This window comes from Bubalus bubalis, chromosome 6, assembly GCF_019923935.1.
Source record: "Bubalus bubalis isolate 160015118507 breed Murrah chromosome 6, NDDB_SH_1, whole genome shotgun sequence".
NCBI classification, from domain to species: domain Eukaryota; kingdom Metazoa; phylum Chordata; class Mammalia; order Artiodactyla; family Bovidae; genus Bubalus; species Bubalus bubalis.
This window is the reverse complement of record NC_059162.1, coordinates 118,706,886-118,724,057: the sequence shown is the minus strand read 5'-3', so window position 1 is coordinate 118,724,057 and position 17,172 is coordinate 118,706,886. Positions and strand designations below refer to the sequence as shown.

Genomic DNA, 17,172 nt, shown 5'->3' with positions numbered 1-17,172 from the left:
ACTTAAATCAAAGAAAGTAGGGAAAACCTCCAGACTATTTGGGTATCACCTAAATCAAGTCCCTTACAATTATACAGTGGAAGTGACAAATAGATTGAAGGGATTAGGTCTGATAGAGTGCCTGAAGGACAGAGGTCTGTGACATTGTAGAAGAGGCAGTCACCAAAATAAACCCCAAGAAAAAGAAATGCAAAAAGACATTGTCTGAGGAGGTTGTCTGAGGAGGCCTTACAAATATCTGTGAAAAGAAGAAAGGCTAAAGGCAAAGGAGAAAAGGAAAGATATAACCACTTGAATGTAGAGTTCCTAAGAATAGCAAGGAGAGATCAGAAAGCCTTCCTCAGTGATCAATGCCAAGAAATAGAGGGTAACAATAGAATGGAAAAGACTAGAGATCTCTTCAAGGAAATTAGAGATACCAAGGGACCATTTCATGCAAAGATGGGCTCAATAAAGGAGAGAAATGGTATGAACCTAACAGAAGCAGAAGATATTAAGAAGAGGTGGCAAGCATATACAAAAGAACTATACAAAAAAGATCTTCATGACCCAGATAATCACGATGGTGTGATCACTCATGTAGAGCCAGACATCCTGGAATGCAAAGTCAAGTGGGCCTTAGGATACATCATTAGGAACAAAGCTAGTGGAGGTGATGGAAATCCAGTTGAGCTATTTCAAATCCTGAAAGATGACGCTGTGAAAGTGCTGTACTCAATGTTTCAGCAAATTTGGAAAACTCAGCAGTGGCCACAGGACTGGAAAAGGTCAATTTTAATTCCAACCCCAAAGAAAGGTAATGCTGAAGAATGTTCAAACTACTACACAATTGCCCTCATTTCACACGCTAGCAAAGTAATGCTCAAAATTCTCCAAGCCAGGCTTCAACTGTACGTGGACTGTGAACCTGTAGATGTTCAAGCTGGATTTAGAAAAGGCAGAGGAACCAGAGATCAAATTTCCAACTTGTGTTGGATCATCAAAAAAACAATAGAGTTCCAGAAAAGCATCTACTCCTGCTTTATTGACTACGCCAAATCCTTTGACTGTGTGGATCACTCAAACTGTGGAAAATTCTTAGAGAGATGGGAATACCAGACCACCTGATCTGTCACTTGAGAAATGTGTATGTAAGTCAAGAAGCAACGTTTAGAACCAGACATGGAATAATGGACTGGTTCCATACAGGTCAGGAAGCAACAGTTAAAACTGGACATGGAACAACAGACTGGTTCCAAATAGGAAAAGGAGTTCGTCAAGGCAGGAGAAGAAGGGGACGACAGAGGATGAGATGGCTGGATGCCATCACTGACTCAATGGACGTGAGTCTGAGTGAACTCTGGGAGTTGGTGATGGACAGGGAGGCCTGGTGTGCTGTGATTCATGGGGTCGAAAAGAGTAGGACACGACTGAGCGACTGATCTGATCTGATCCATACTGGGAAAGGAGTACATCAAGGCTGTATATAGTCACCCTGCTTATTTAACGTATATGCAGAGTGCACCATGGAAATGTTGGGTTGGATGAAGCAGAAGCTGGAATCAAGATTGCTGGGAGAAATATCAATAAACTCAGATATGCAGATGACACCACCTTTATGTAAGAAAGCAAAGAAGAACTAAAGACCTTCTTAATGAAATTAAAAGAGGAGAGTGAAAAAGCTGGCTTAAAGCTCAACATTCAGAAACTGAAGATCATGGCATCTGGTCTCATCAGTTCAGTTCAGTTCAGTTCAGTCGCTCAGTCATGTCCAACTCTTTGCGACCCCATGAATTGCAGCATGCCAGGACTCCCTGTACATCACCAACTCCCGGAGTTTACCCAAACTCTTTTCCATCGAGTCGGTGATGCCATCCATCCATCTCATCCTCTGTCGTCCCCTTCTCCTCCTGCCCCCAATCCCTCCCAGCATCAGAGTCTTTTCCAATGAGTCAGCTCTTTGCATGAGGTGGCCAAAGTATTGGGGTTTCAGCTTTAGCATCAGTCCTTCCAATGAACACCCAGGACTGATCTCCTTTAGGATGGACTGGTTGGATCTCCTTGCAGTCCAAGGGACTCTCAAGAGTCCTCTCCAGCATCACAGTTCGAAAGCATCAATTCTTCGGCGCTCAGCTTTCTTCACAGTCCAACTCTCACATCCATACATGACCACTGGAAAAACCATAGCCTTGACTAGACGGACCTTTGTTGGCAAAGTAATGTCTCTGCTTTTGAATATGCTATCTAGGTTGGTCATAACTTTCCTTCCAAGGAGTGAATGTCTTTTAATTTCATGGCAGCAATCACCATCTGCAGTGATTTTGGAGCCCCAAAAAATAAAGTCTGACACTGTTTCCACTGTTTCCCCATCTATTTCCCATGAAGTGAGGGGACCGGATGCCATGATCTTCATTTTCTGAATGTTGAGCTTTAAGCCAACTTTTTCACTCTCCTCTCTCACTTTCATCAAGAGGCTTTTGGGTTCCTCTTCACTTTCTGCCATAAGGATGGTGTCATCTGCATATCTGAGATTATTGATGTTTCTCCTGGCAATCTTGATTCCTGTTTGGGCTTCCTGCAGCCCAGCATTTCTCATGGTGTACCCTGCATATAAGTTAAATAAGCAGGGTGACAATATACAGCCTTGATGTACTCCTTTTCCTATTAGGAACCAGTCTATTGTTCCATGTCCAGTTCTAACTGTTGCTTCCTGACCTGCATATAGGTTTCTGGAGAGGCAGGTCAGGTAGTCTGATATTCCCATCTCTTTCAGAATTTTCTATAGTTTATTGTGATCCACACAGTCAAAGGCTTTGGCATAGTCAGTAAAGCAGAAATAGATGTTTTTCTGGAACTCTCTTGCTTTTTCACTGGTCCCATCACTCCATGACAAATAGTGGGGAAACAATGAAAACAGTGAGAGACTTTATTTTCTTTGGCTCCAAAATCACTGCAGCCATGAAATTAAAAGACACTTGCTCCTTGGAAGAAAGCTAGGACCAATCTAGACAGCATATTAAAAAGCAGAGACCAACAAAGCGTCTTTTAATTTCATGGAATGGTTTCAGGACTTACCTTTAAACCTTTAACCTATTTTGTGAATTTTTTCTTTTTTACATAAAGTAAGAATGTGGTCCAGATTCACTCTTTTACCTATACCTGTTTAGTTTTCTCAGTATCACTTATTGAAGCCTCTGTCTTTTTCCAAATTGTATATTCTTGGGTCCTTTGCCATAGAGCATTAGACTGTTTAAGCATGTGTTTATTTTGGGGCTCTCCAGTTTGTTCAATTAATATATGTCTGTTTTTGCACCAGTATTATACTTTCTTCACTACTGTCGATTTGTAGTATTGTTTAAAATCAGGGAGTGTGATGCTTTCATTTTTGCTTTCCTTTCTCAAGATTGTGTAGGCAATAAATAGTCTTTTGAGCCCCCCCTCCCTTTTTTTGGCTGTACCACACAGCATGTGGAATCTTAGTTTCCTGCCAGAGATCGAACCCTTGCAGCCTGCAGTGGAAGATGAAGTCTTAGCCACTGGACCACCAAGAAAATCTTATCATTATTCACTCTAGCTCCATTGGCATTTTCGTATGAATTGCATGATATATATCTCCCCATTTGTGTTTTCCATTTCTTTCACCACTGTTTTTCATTTTTCAGAGTACAAGTCTTTTACCTCTTTGTTCAGATATATTCCTAGGTATTTTATATTTTCTGATGTAATTATAAACAGGATAGTCTTGCTAATTTCTTTTTTTAGCAGGTATTTATTAATGTGTAGGTAATTATTTCTGTCCTGGAGAAGGAAATGGCAACCCATTCCAGTATTCTTGCCTGGAAAATCCCATGGGTGGAGGAGCCTGGTGAGCTACAGTACATGGGATCGCAAAGAGTTGGACACGACTGAACAACTAAGTGCAGCATAAGGATTTCTGTATATTCATTCTTTTGGAGAAATTTAAGGAATTCATTTCTTAAGCCATAAAAGCTTTTTGGTAGTGTTTAAGCAACAGTTAGAAGTGGACATGGAGCAACACTCTAGTTCTAAATAGCAAAAGGAGTACGTCAAGGCTGTATATTGTCACCCTGCTTATTTAACTTATATGCAGAGTACATCATGAGAAACCCTGGGTTGGAAGAAGCACAAGCTGGAATCAAGATTGCTGGGAGAAATATCAAGAACCTCAGATATGCAGATGACACCACCCTGATGGCAGAAAGTGAAGAGGAGCTAAAAAGCCTCTTGATGAAAGTGAAAGAGGAGAGTGAAAAAGTTGGCTTAAAGCTCAACATTCAGAAAATGAAGATCATGGCATCTGGTCCCATCACTTCATGGGAAATAGATGGGGAAACAGTGGAAACAGTGTCAGACTTTATCTTTGGGGGCTGTGATTCATGGGATGACAAAGAGTTGGACACGACTGAGCGAGAACTGAACTGAACGGAAGATTTACTTTATATAGTATCATGTCATCTGCAAACAGTGACAGTTTTACTTCTTCCTTTCCAATTAGGATTCTTTTATGTCTTTTTCTTGTTTGATTGCTGTGGCTAGGACTTGCAGTACTATATTGAATGCAAATGGCAAGAGTTGGCACTCCTATCCTGTTGAAAAGTTTGGAACTTTTCACCACTGGGTGTGATGCTGACTGTGGGTTTCTCACATACGTATGGTCTGTATAGGCTTTGCTTGTGGCTCAGCTGGTAAAGAAACTGCCCACAATGTAGGAGACCTGGGTTCGATTCCTGGGTTGGGACGATCCCCTGCAGAAGGGAAAGGCTACCCACTCCAGTATCCTAGCCTGGAGAATTCCACGGACTGTATAGTCCCTGGGCTCACAAAGAGTCGGACACGACTAAGTGACTTTCACTTCACTTACATGTTCCCTCTATATCTACTTTGTTGAGAGTTTTTATCACAAATTCGTAGTTTTGGTAGAAGTGTTTTCTGCATCCATTGAGATGATCATATGATTTTTACTCTTCCATTTGTTAATGTGTTTTATCACTTTGATTGATTGTGTATGTTGAAACATTCTTGCATCCCTTGGATGAATCCTATTTGACAATGGTATATGATCAATCATTTTAATTGCTATTGAATTCAGTTTTCTAATGCTGTATTGAGAACTTTTCAATCTATATTTATCAGATACAGATCTCTAGTTTTCTTTTCCTGTAGTGGCCTTATCTTGTTTTCGTATTAGACTAGTGCTGGCCTTGTACAATGAGTACGGGAGTGTTCCCTCCTGTTCAATATTTTGGAATAATTCGAGAACTTTGGGCATTAATTATTTTTAATATTTTCTAGAATTCATCCTGAAGCCATCTGATCCTTGGCTTTTCTTTACTGGGTGATTTTTCATTACTGATTAAATCTCCTTATTCATTATTGGACTTATAATATTTTCTATTTTTTTCCTAATTAAGTTTTGAGGGGTTGTACAGTTTTTATTCACTTCTTCTAGATTTTCTGTTTTATTGACATAAAATAGTTACTAATAATCTCTTATAATCTTTTGTATTTCTGTATCTTGTATCTTCTTTTCCCATCCAATTTTATTTACTTGGGCCCTCTGTCTTTTTTCATAGTGAGTCTAGCTACAGGTTTATTACTTTTCTTTATCTATTAAAAGAACCGTTCTTAGTCTCATTGATCTCTTCTATCATTTTTTAGTCTCTTTTGTTTTGGGGCTGATCTTTATTATTTCATTCCTTCCAGTAAACTTGGATTTTGTTTTTTCTTTTTTCCTAGCTCCCTTAGTTGTGAAATTTGATTTTTTATTTGATATTTTTATTTTCTGAAGTAGGCTTTTATCACTGTAAACTTCTCTCATAGAACTCCATTAGTTGCACCCCATAGATTTTGAATAGTTTCATCTTCCTTTTCATTTAACTCCATATTTTTTAAAACTTCCTCTTCGATTAATTTAGTCACCCATTTGTTTTTTAGGAGCATATTGTTTATGTGTTTTTGGTTTTTGTTGTTTTTCTTGTAGTCTATTTCTCTTCATGCTTCCATGATGAGAAAAAATTCTTGATATAATTTTAATTATCTTAAAGTTAATGGGAGTTGTTTAGCAGGCCTTGTATGTGATCTATCCTGGAAAAACATTCCACATGCACCTGACAAAAAGATGCATTCTTCTGTTTTTGAATAAAATATTCTGTATATTTCCACTAAATCCACATGTCCAAAGTGTCATTTAGGACAGTATTTCCATATTGATTTTCTGTCTGTGTGATCTTTCCATTGATTGGATTTAGCCCCTACTGTTATTGTATTACTTTTAATTATTCCCTTCAGGTTTCTTAGTGTATGTTTTGTTTTTGGTGCTCCTATATTTGGTGTGCATATACAACTGTTGACTCTTCTTGTTGGTTTAATGTAGTGAAAATGATAACAAAAGCACCAAAACAAAAAATAAAAGTAGAAAAAATAGACAAAATGAAGATGAGAAACCAGTGTACTAAAAAACTTAAGAAACACTGTTGGAAAAAAAAAAAAAAAACCTATGAGATGGGAGATAACGTTTCCAAATCTTCTATCTGATAAGGGGTAATATCAGAATATAAAAAGTTTTTCTACAATTAAAAAGACCAGTAACCCAAATTGAAAAAAAAAAAAATGATTATCTCAATAGATGCAGAGAAAGCCTTTGACAAAATTCAACATCCATTTATGAAAAAAAAAAAAAAAACTCTCCAGAAAGCAGGAATAGAAGGAACATACCTCAACATAATAAAAGCTATATATGACAGACCCACAGCAAACATTATTCTCAATGGTGAAAAATTGAAAGCATTTCCCCTAAAGTCAGGAACAAGACAAGGGTGCCCACTTTCACCATTACTATTCAACATAGTTTTGGAAGTTTTGGCCACAGCAATCAGAGCAGAAAAAGAAATAAAAGGAATCCAAATTGGAAAAGAAGAAGTAAATCTCTCACTGTTTGCAGATGGCATGATTCTCTACATAGAAAACCCTAAAGACTCCACCAGAAAATTACTAGAACGAATCAATGATTATAGTAAAGCTGCAGGATATAAAATGAACACACAGAAATCCCTTGCATTCCTATACACTAATAATGATAAAACAGAAAGAGAAATTAAGGAAACAATTCCATTCACCATTGCAATGGAAAGAATAAAATACTTAGGAATATATCTACCTAAAGAAACTAAAGACCTATATATAGAAAACTATAAAACACTGGTGAAAGAAATCAAAGAGGACACTAATAGATGGAGAAATATACCATGTTCATGGATTGGAAGAATCAATATAGTGAAAATGAGTATACTACCCAAAGCAATTTATAGATTCAATGCAATCCCTATCAAGCTACCAACGGTATTCTTCACAGAGCTAGAACAAATAATTTCACAATTTGTATGGAAATACAAAAAACCTCGAATAGCCAAAGCGATCTTGAGAAAGAAGAATGGAACTGGAGGAATCAACCTACCTGACTTCAGGCTCTATTACAAAGCCACAGTTATCAAGACAGTATGGTACTGGCACAAAGACAGAAATATTGATCAATGAAACAAAATAGAAAGCCCAGAGATAAATCCACGCACCTATGGACACCTTATCTTTGACAAAGGAGGCAAGAGTATACAATGGATTAAAGACAATCTCTTTAACAAGTGGTGCTGGGAAAACTGGTCAACCACTTGTAAAAGAATGAAACTAGAACACTTTCTAACACCATACACAAAAATAAACTCAAAATGGATTAAAGATCTCAATGTAAGAGCAGAAACTATAAAACTCCTAGAGGAGAATGTAGGCAAAACACTCTCTGACATACATCACAGCAGGATCCTCTATGACCCACCTCCCAGAATATTGGAAATAAAAGCAAAAATAAACAAATGGGACCTAATTAAATTTAAAAGCTTTTGCACAACAAAGGAAACTATTAGCAAGGTGAAAAGACAGCCTTCAGAATGGGAGAAAATAATAGCAAATGAAGCAACTGACAAACAACTAATCTCAAAATATACAAGCAACTCCTACAGCTCAACTCCAGAAAAATAAATGACCCAATAAAAAAATGGGCCAAAGAACTAAATAGACATTTCTCCAAAGAAGACATACAGATGGCTAACAAACACATGAAAAGATGCTCAACATCACTCATTATCAGAGAAATGCAAATCAAAACCACAATGAGGTACCATTTCACGCCAGTCAGAATGGCTGCGATCCAAAAGTCTACAAGCAATAAATGCTGGAGAGGGTGTGGAGAAAAGGGAACCCTCTTACACTGTTGGTGGGAATGCAAACTAGTACAGCCACTATGGAGAACAGTGTGGAGATTCCTTAAAAAACTGGAAATAGAACTGCCTTATGATCCAGCAATTGCACTGCTGGGCATACACACTGAGGAAACCAGAAGGGAAAGAGACACGTGTACCCCAATGTTCATCGCAGCACTGTTTATAATAGCCAGGACATGGTAGCAACCTAGATGTCCATCAGCAGATGAATGGATAAGAAAGCTGTGGTACATATACACAATGGAGTATTACTCAGCCATTAAAAAGAATACATTTGAATCAGTTCTAATGAGGTGGATGAAACTGGAGCCTATTATACAGAGTGAAGTAAGCCAGAAAGAAAAACACCAATACAGTATACTAACACATATATATGGAATTTAGAAAGATGGTAACAATACCCTGTGTATGAGACAGCAAAAGAGGCACTGATGTATAGATCAGACTTATGGACTCTGTGGGAGAGGGAGAGGGTGGGGAGATTTGGGAGAATGGCATTGAAATATGTATAATATCATGTATGAAATGAGTCGCCAGTCCAGGTTTGATGCACGATACTGGATGCTTAGGGCTGGTGCACTGGGATGACCCAGAGGGAGGAGGGAGGAGGGTTCAGGATGGGGAGCACGGGTATACCTGTGGTGGATTCATTTCGATGTTGGGCAAAACTAATACAATTATGTAAAGTTTAAAAATAAAATAAAATTAAAAAAAAAAAAGGAAGAAGCACCAAAGAGGTCTGGCATGAAAAATAAATCCTCACCCAAAAATGGAAAAAAAAAAAAAAAGAATGAGTATTCTAAAAGAAAGAAAGAGAGAAGTTAGTTTGGCTAGGAAGTCAAGAAATTGGAACATTTTGCACTATTGATGGGAAAGTAAAATGGTATAGCCACTATGTAAAGTTCTTTGGAGGTTCCCTCCAACTTAAAACATATTTACTCTATGTTTCAGTAGTCATATGGTTGTGTATATATTTCCCCCCCCCCCAAAAAAAAGGTGACTATCAGAGATATTTGTGCATCCATGTACATAGCAGCATTTTTCACAATAGGCAAAAGATGGACACAACCAAGGTGTTCATTGGTGGATGAATAAATAAACAAAATGTGGCATAAACATATGATGGAATATTATTCAGCTTTTAAAAAGATGTAAATCCATTCATTTACTGCAACATGTATGAACCCTGAAGACATGTTAAGTCTCATAACCAGACACAAGAAGACAAATATTCTATGTTTTACTTACATGAGGTATCTAAAGTAGTCACATTCAAAAAACAGAAAGTAAAATGCTGGCTTCTAGTACTGGAAGTAAGGGGGAAATAGGGAGGCTTTGCTGAAGGGGTATGCAAGTTCAATTTTGCAAGACGAAAAAGTTCTGGAGATCTGTTACACAACAAGGTTTTCTTTCCAATTCCAAAGAAAGGGAATGCCAAAGCATGTTCAAACTACCACACAATTGCATTCATTCCACATGCTAGACAAGTAATGCTCAAAATTCTCCAAGCTAGGCTTCAACAGTACGTGAACCAAGAACTTCCAGATGTTCAAGTTGGATTTAGAAAAGGCAGAGAAAAGTGTTAGTCACTCAGTCGTGTCTGACTCTATTTGACCCCATGGACTATAGCCCACCAGGCACCTCTATCCATGGGATTCTCCAGGCAAGAATACTGGACTGGGTAGCCATTGCCTTCTGTGGGGGACTTTTCTGACTCAGAGATCAAACCTGGGTCACCTGCATTGCAGGCAGGTTCTTTGTTGTCTGAGCTACCAAAATTCTCCAAGCTAAGCTTCAACAGTACATGAACTGAGAACTTCCAGATATTCAAGCTGGATTTGGAAAAGGCAGCAGAACCAGAGATCAAATTGCCAATCCTATGATCCATTGGATCATAGGAAAAGCAAGAGAATTCCAGAAAAACATCTACTTCTGCTTCATTGACTATGCTAAAGCCTTTGACTCTGTGTATCACAACAAACTGTGGAAAACTCTTCAAGAGATGGGAATTCCAGAACATCTTACCTGCCACATGAGCAACTTGTGTGCAGAACAAGAAGCCACAGTTAGAACAGGACATGGAACAAGGGGCTGGTTCCAAATTGGGAAAGTAGTACATCCAGGCTGTATATTGACACCCTGCTTATTTAACTTATGTGCAGAGTATGTCATGTGAAATGCTGGGCTGGATGAAGCACGAGATTACTAGTAGAAATACCACTCACCTCAGATATGCAAATGACAACACCCTTATGGCATAAAGTGAAGAGGAACTAAAGAGCCTCTTGATGAAGGTAAAAGAGAAGACTGAAAAAGTCAGACTTAAAACTCAGCATTCAGAAAATGAAGATTATGGTATCTGGTCCCATCACTTCATGGAAAATAGATGGACAAACAGTGGAAACACTGAGAGACTTTATTTTTGGGGCTCCAAAATCACTGCAGATGGTGACTGCAGCCATGAATTGAAAGACTCACGCTCCTTGGAAGGAAAGCTATGACAAACTTAGACGGCATATTAAAAAACAGAGATTACATTGCCAACCAAGGTTCGTCTAGTCAAAGCTATGATTTTTCCAGTAGTCGTGTATGGGTGTCAGATTAGGACCATAAAGAAAGCTGAGCACCAAAGAATAGATGCTTTTGAACTGTGGTGTTGGAGAAGACTCTTGAGAGTCCCTTGGACTGCAAGGAGATCAAAGCAGTCAATCCTGAAAGAAATCAATTCTCAATATTCATTGGAAGACTGATGCTGAAACTGAAGCTCCAGTACTTTGACCACCTGATGTGAAGAACTGACTCCTTGGAAAAGACCCTGATGCTGGGAAAGATTGAAGGCAGGAGGAGAAGGGGACAGCAGAGGATGAGATTGTTGGACGGCATCACCGACTTGATGGACAGGAGTTTGAGCAATCTCCAGGAGTTGATGATGGACAGGGAATTCTGGCGTGCTGCAGTCCATGGTGTCATGAAGAGTCGGACAGGACTGAGTGACTGAACTGACTGACTGATCAGATCAGATCAGATCAGATCAGTCGCTCAGTTGTGTCCGACTCTTTGCGACCCCATGAATCGCAGCATGCCAGGCCTCCCTGTCCATCACCAACTCCCGGAGTTCACTGAGACTTACGTCCATCGAGTCAGTGATGCCATCCTGCCATCTCATCCCCTGTCGTCTCCTCCTCTTGCCCCCAATCCCTCCCAGCATCAGAGTCTTTTCCAATGAGTTACCTCTTCTCATGAGGTGGCCAAAGTACTGGAGTTTCAGCTTTAGCATCATTCCTTCCAAAGAAATCCCAGGGCTGATCTCCTTCAGAATGGACTGGTTGGATCTCCTTGCAGTCCAAGGGACTCTCAATAGAGTGGCTAAACTCTACACTTAAAATTAGTTACAAAAAAAGATTACTTTTAGACACAAACACGATAAAAGTTGTAAGATTTGTTAAAAGTTAATGCAGAATCAGACTTAAAAATGTAATATGATCTTGAACATAAGGTGTTTATTCTACACCTATCGCATTAATACAACTAGAGTTATGCCAATTATACTTTGGAGTTCAATGATGAGTTAACAGTAAACTCAAGTTGTAATCAGCCAGTAGATATGAAATGAGAATGAACTATGTTGCAGCAACCTGCAAAGTATAGAATGAGTTTCAGTTTGGTTCAGTTCAGCTCAGTTGCTCATTGGTGTCCGACTCTTTGTGACCCCATGAATCACAGCATGCCAGTCCTCCCTGTCCATCACCAACTCCCAGAATTTACTCAAACTCATGTTCATCAAGTCAGTGATGCCATCCAGCCATCTCATCCTCTGTCGTCCCCTTCTCCTCCTGCCCTCAATCTTTCCCAGCATCAGGGTCTTTTCCAATGAGTCAACTCTTCTCATGAGGTAGCCAAAGCATTGAAGTTTCAGCTTTAGCATCAGTCCTTCCAATGAACACCCAGGACTGATCTCCTTTAGAATGGACTGGTTGGATCTCATTTCTGTCCAAGGGACTCTCAAGAGTTTTCTCCAACACCATAGTTCAAAAGCATCAATTCTATGGTGCTCAGCTTTCTTCACAATCCAAATCTCACATCCATACATGACTACTAGAAAAACCATAGCCTTGACTAGACAGACCTTTGTTAACAAAGCAATATCTCTGCTTTTGAATATGCTATCTAGGTTGGTCATAACTTTCCTTCCAAGGAGTAAGCATCTTGTAATTTCATGGCTGCAATCACCATCTGCTGTGATTTTGGAGCCCCCAAAAATAAAGTCTGACACTGTTTCCCAATCTATTTCCCATGAAGTGATGGGACCAGATGCCATGATCTTCGTTTTCTGAATGTTGAGCTTTAAGCCAACTTTTTCACTCTCCTCTTTCACTTTCATCAAGAGGCTTTTTAGTTCCTCTTCACTTTCTGCCATAAGGAAGGTGTCATGTGCATATCTGAGTTTGTTGGTATTTCTCCTGGAAATCTTGATTCCTGTTTGGGCTTCTTTCAGCCCAGCATTTCTCATGATGTACTTTGCCTATAAGTTAAATAAGCAGGGTGACAATATACAGCCTTGACGTACTCCTTTTCCTATTTGGAACCAGACTTTTCTTCCATGTCCAGTTCTAACTGTTGCTTCCTGACCTGCATATAGGTTTCTCAAGAGGCAGGTCAGGTGGTCTGGTTTGCCCATCTCTTTCAGAATTTTCCACAGTTTATTGTGATCCACACAGTCAGAGGCTTTGGCATAGTCAATAAAGCAGAAATAGATGTTTTTCTGGAACTCTCTTGCTTTCTCGATGATCCAGCGGATGTAGGCAATTTGATCTCTGGTTCCTCTGCCTTTTCTAAAATGAGCTTGAACATCTGGAAGCTCACGGTTCACGTATGGCGGAAGCCTAGCTTGGAGAATTTTGAGCATTAGTTTACTAGTGCATGAGATGAGTGCAATTGTGCAGTAGTTTGAGCATTTTTGGCATTGCCTTTATTTGGGATGGAGTGAAAACTGAACTTTTCCAGTCCTGTGGCCCCTGCAGACTTTTCCAAATTTGCTGGCAAACCACTTTTAGCATTGTGCAGCTATCTTCACTATAGTCTGATATGTAGGTTAACACAGACATAAAGATAATCTGTAGGGTCTTAAAATAATTTTTTCCACACTTTTGGAGAATTTCTACTCCATGCAATATTGGATCAGTTTTCATGACTTATTCCAAAGTCATAATTAATGTTTTTCTACTAAGAACTACTGATTTCTTTAATACCATTAGGTATGAAATAATGATGATAAATCTCCACTTGTATAGGAAAACAAAGACTGTGTTTTTCCATTTCCTTTAGAAATATAAATTGAAATAGTAGACAACCAAAGTTTTGTCTTGTGAAAAGACATGTGAAAGTGAAAGTCGCTCAGTCACGTCAGACACTTTGTGACTCCATGGACTATACAGGCCATGGAATTGTCCAGGCCAGAATACTGGAATGGGTAACCTTTCCTTTCTCCAGGGAATCTTTCCAACCCAGGGATCGAACCCAGGTCTCCTGCATTGCAGGTGGATCAATGACTAAAAATGAAATGAGAAAATACAACAAGGGATGGAGGAAGAGCGAGCTGGGTGTGGGGAAAGTGGGAAAAAGGAAGGAGGGGTAAGTGGAGGGAAAGAGAGGTGGTTGGGGAGGGAAGGGGAAAGGAATGAAAGAAAGAAGGAAAAGCAGAGAAAGGAGGAAGAAGTCAGGAGGAAACAGAGTAGAGAAAAAGAGAGGAAGAAGGGAGCGTGGGAAACAACATTCTTACAGCTCGAGAAGAAAAGGAGTGTCCCTAATAGCTGAAAACTGGAGAACTCCTCAAAAGAAACAGGCGTTATATCAAGGGAATACAGTAAACTGGCAGAGAGAGAAATAATTTTACAGAAAGTCCAGAAATGAGAAGGAAGAGGAACAAGTGAGTGAAGACCTTGGAGTGTGTTTCAGTTGACTATTGTGGGCAGCAATCTTCTCACTGGGCTATTAGCCCCTCCTCATGTCTCCTGAGCAAAGAAGCAAGAAGATTGAGTCTATGATCAGAGACACAGGGCACGTTCCCCTGCCCCTACAGGGTACAGACCACCCTTCTTAAAGAGGACAACTTCCTGGGAGTGACCATGGGAGTGGATGACACTACCAAAGGGAGACCAGTTAAGGAGGCTGCTGGGTTCTACATACAGGCCGTGTGTTAGTTCCACAGAAAAGGAGGATGGAGCTCTGAATGGACAGGTTAAGCCTGAGGGGCCAGGCTCCCAGGGAGTGTGGGACAGAGAGCAGGGAGCTCTGCCAACTAGCAAGAAAGGGCACCTTCTTTCTCTACCATCTGCTCTCTGCTTCAGCCACCAGGATCTCCATCTTTACTCAGAGATGTCTGTGCTAACAAGGTCCCATTTCTTAGCGTCACAGGTAGTCAGAACAGTGTCACCTGTCAGGTTGGATGGTGAACTTTGGGTGTCAGGCATCCATGTTGTCTCCCTGGGGCTCCCAGCTGCTGTCTGAGGGGAGAAACCCAGGACAGGGAGCACTAGGAGTGTCTGAAGCAGGAACACAGGTGCTCCCTGCTGCCATGTTGGGTTATGGCTTCAGTGAACAGAAGGGGGAAGAGGAGGAACAGCCCCGCTGCAGGACTGAAGGAAAGCATGGTCTTCCTAACTGCCCTAATTGGCTGTGGGAATGCCCAGGCTATCACAAGGCTGGCTGTCCTAAGGCCCCCCTGGTAGGTGGTCCAGGGGAGATAGCTGAACACTTACTTACATTAGGTTCAGCAACAACTTGAAGGGAGAAGCCTCAAAATCTGTCTAGTCTATGTATTTTCACTGGAGGAAGTTGAACGTGGGACATACAGACTGCTCAGAGATTCTCTGTTCACGATGCTGCCCACTGTGTTACCCAGAGTTCAAGATTATGGCCTTGCTCCATCCTTGCACTGTTACTTTTCTGCTGGCAAAAGAGCCTTGTTCTTTATTGCATCTCATCCATGCAATGTATGCTCCATGAAGTGCTACTATGAAGGGCTGAATGAAAGTTTAGATGAAAGAAATGAGTTGGATGAATTAGGAATGCGTTCCTCAAACCAAAGCCTGTACCTCTCCCAAAGCCCTCTTGTCCTGTCTTGGAACAACCAGTCTCTCTGGTCACTCTCCTTCACGTGGCTGTGTGTTTTTGCCCCAGTCTCCTCAGGGCATCCTTGACCTCCTTGTTTCTCAGACTGTAGACTAGGGGGTTGAGCATCGGGATGACCAGGGTGTAGAAGACAGAGACCACCTTGCCCTGCTCCATGGACTCCACAGCTCCTGGCTGGGCATACATGACAAAAAGGGTCCCATAAAAGAGGGACACGGCTGTCATGTGGGAGCCACAGGTGGAGAAGAGCTTGTGTCTCCCTCCTCCTGAGCGCATCCTCAGGATGGTCACTGTGATGTAGCCATAGGAGATGAGGACCACGAGTGTGGTGCCCACAATGATGAGGCCACAAATGCTAAACAAGACCAGCTCATTGATCATAGTGTCAGCACAGGCAAGCTTGAGCAATGGAGGGACATCACACAGGAAGTGGTCAATGTGGTTGGAGCTGCAGAACGGGAGGCTGAATGTGAAGCTGGTCTGCAGGATGGAGTTGAGGCAGCCACCACAGTAGCAGCCCAGCATCAGGCGGGCACAAACCGAGGGGCACATGGAGATGGGGTAGCGCAGGGGGCTGCAGATGGCCATGAAGCGGTCATAGGCCATCACGGCCAAGAAGAATCCCTCAGTGGTGAGGAGCAGGGAGATGAAGAAGAACTGGGTGGCACATCCCCCTAAGGTGATGACTTTGGAGGAGGAAAGGAGGTCAGTGAGGGTCTTAGGGTAGATGACAGATGAGTAGCACAAGTCCAGGAAGGAGAGGTTCTTGAGGAAGAAGTACATTGGAGAGTGCAGACGGGCATCCAGCGTGATGACCACGATCATGGTGATGTTCCCCAGGACGGCAACCAAGTACAGAACAAGGAACAGAGCAAACAGCAGGGCCTGGGTCTGTGGGCCACCCCCAAATCCATCCAGCACAAACTCCTGCAGAGGCCTCACTGAGAGGTTTCCATTTCTGTGTGGTGACATGATCCTGACCATGACACAGTGCAGAAAGCAGAGAGCAGGTGGGAGGCAGGGAGAGGGAGCAGGTCAATGTCACATGATCGTCCTGCCTTGGAGATCAAGGACATTGCAGCACCTCACTGCCCAGTGACCAAGAGACCACCAGCTGTCCAGTTCTGCTTCCAGATGAGTATGGACTGGCCTGAAAAGGGAACATTTCCTCTGATTCATTAATGCATAAATATGGAAGTTTATTCTCTCTGGGTTACTCTGGGCTGCTGTTATGGGGTGTGTAGTGGCTGCCAGGAGCTTTAGAGGCTGAAAACTTAAAGTGTGAAGAGTGTTGCAATGTCCTCTGTCTCTTCTCAATAAATGCTTTCCATCTCCATAGGGATGTTCCTGACCTGTGTAATTTCCACTCCTCACTCAAGTATCTAATCCTGCACTTTCCTGTCTTATTAATTCATTCACTAATTTTATAAATATATATTGAACACCTCATGCCAGCCTGGTGGTGTGTTGCTGATGATTGTACCTCCAGGCCAGGCTGGGACCAGAGCAGGAACCAGCACCAACCAGGAAAATTTCTCTCAGTCTGTCCTGAAGACCATGAGCCCCATGTAGCATCAATATGTGAACCTGGACCACAGCTTCATTCTGTCTGTAGAGCATTGTGCATCCTTGAGGATCTCAAGGGGCCTCAAGCCAATGTCCTCATGTTTAAAAACATGAAGAGGGGACACCAGGCTACTGGGGTGCTATGTCTATCTTTCCTGCAGACCCTGAGATCTATCTTGGCATGATGGCAAACATCAACAGA

At 41.3% G+C, this 17,172-nt stretch overlaps 1 protein-coding gene across 1 annotated transcript; it reads right to left on the bottom strand.

Moving 5' to 3' along the window:
• Positions 1–15,425: 15,425 nt before the first annotated feature.
• LOC102397653 (olfactory receptor 12-like) lies at positions 15,426–16,376 on the bottom strand. Its single transcript, XM_025287379.3, has one exon. It carries the CDS (start codon positions 16,374–16,376, stop codon positions 15,426–15,428), a length of 951 nt encoding a protein of 316 aa, XP_025143164.3.
• Between the last annotated feature and the right edge of the window lie 796 nt (positions 16,377–17,172).

What these genes read in the sequence shown, in the direction of transcription:
- LOC102397653 (XM_025287379.3), bottom strand. Translation starts at nt 16,376, where the DNA reads ATGTCACCACACAGAAATGGAAACCTCTCAGTGAGGCCTCTGCAGGAG.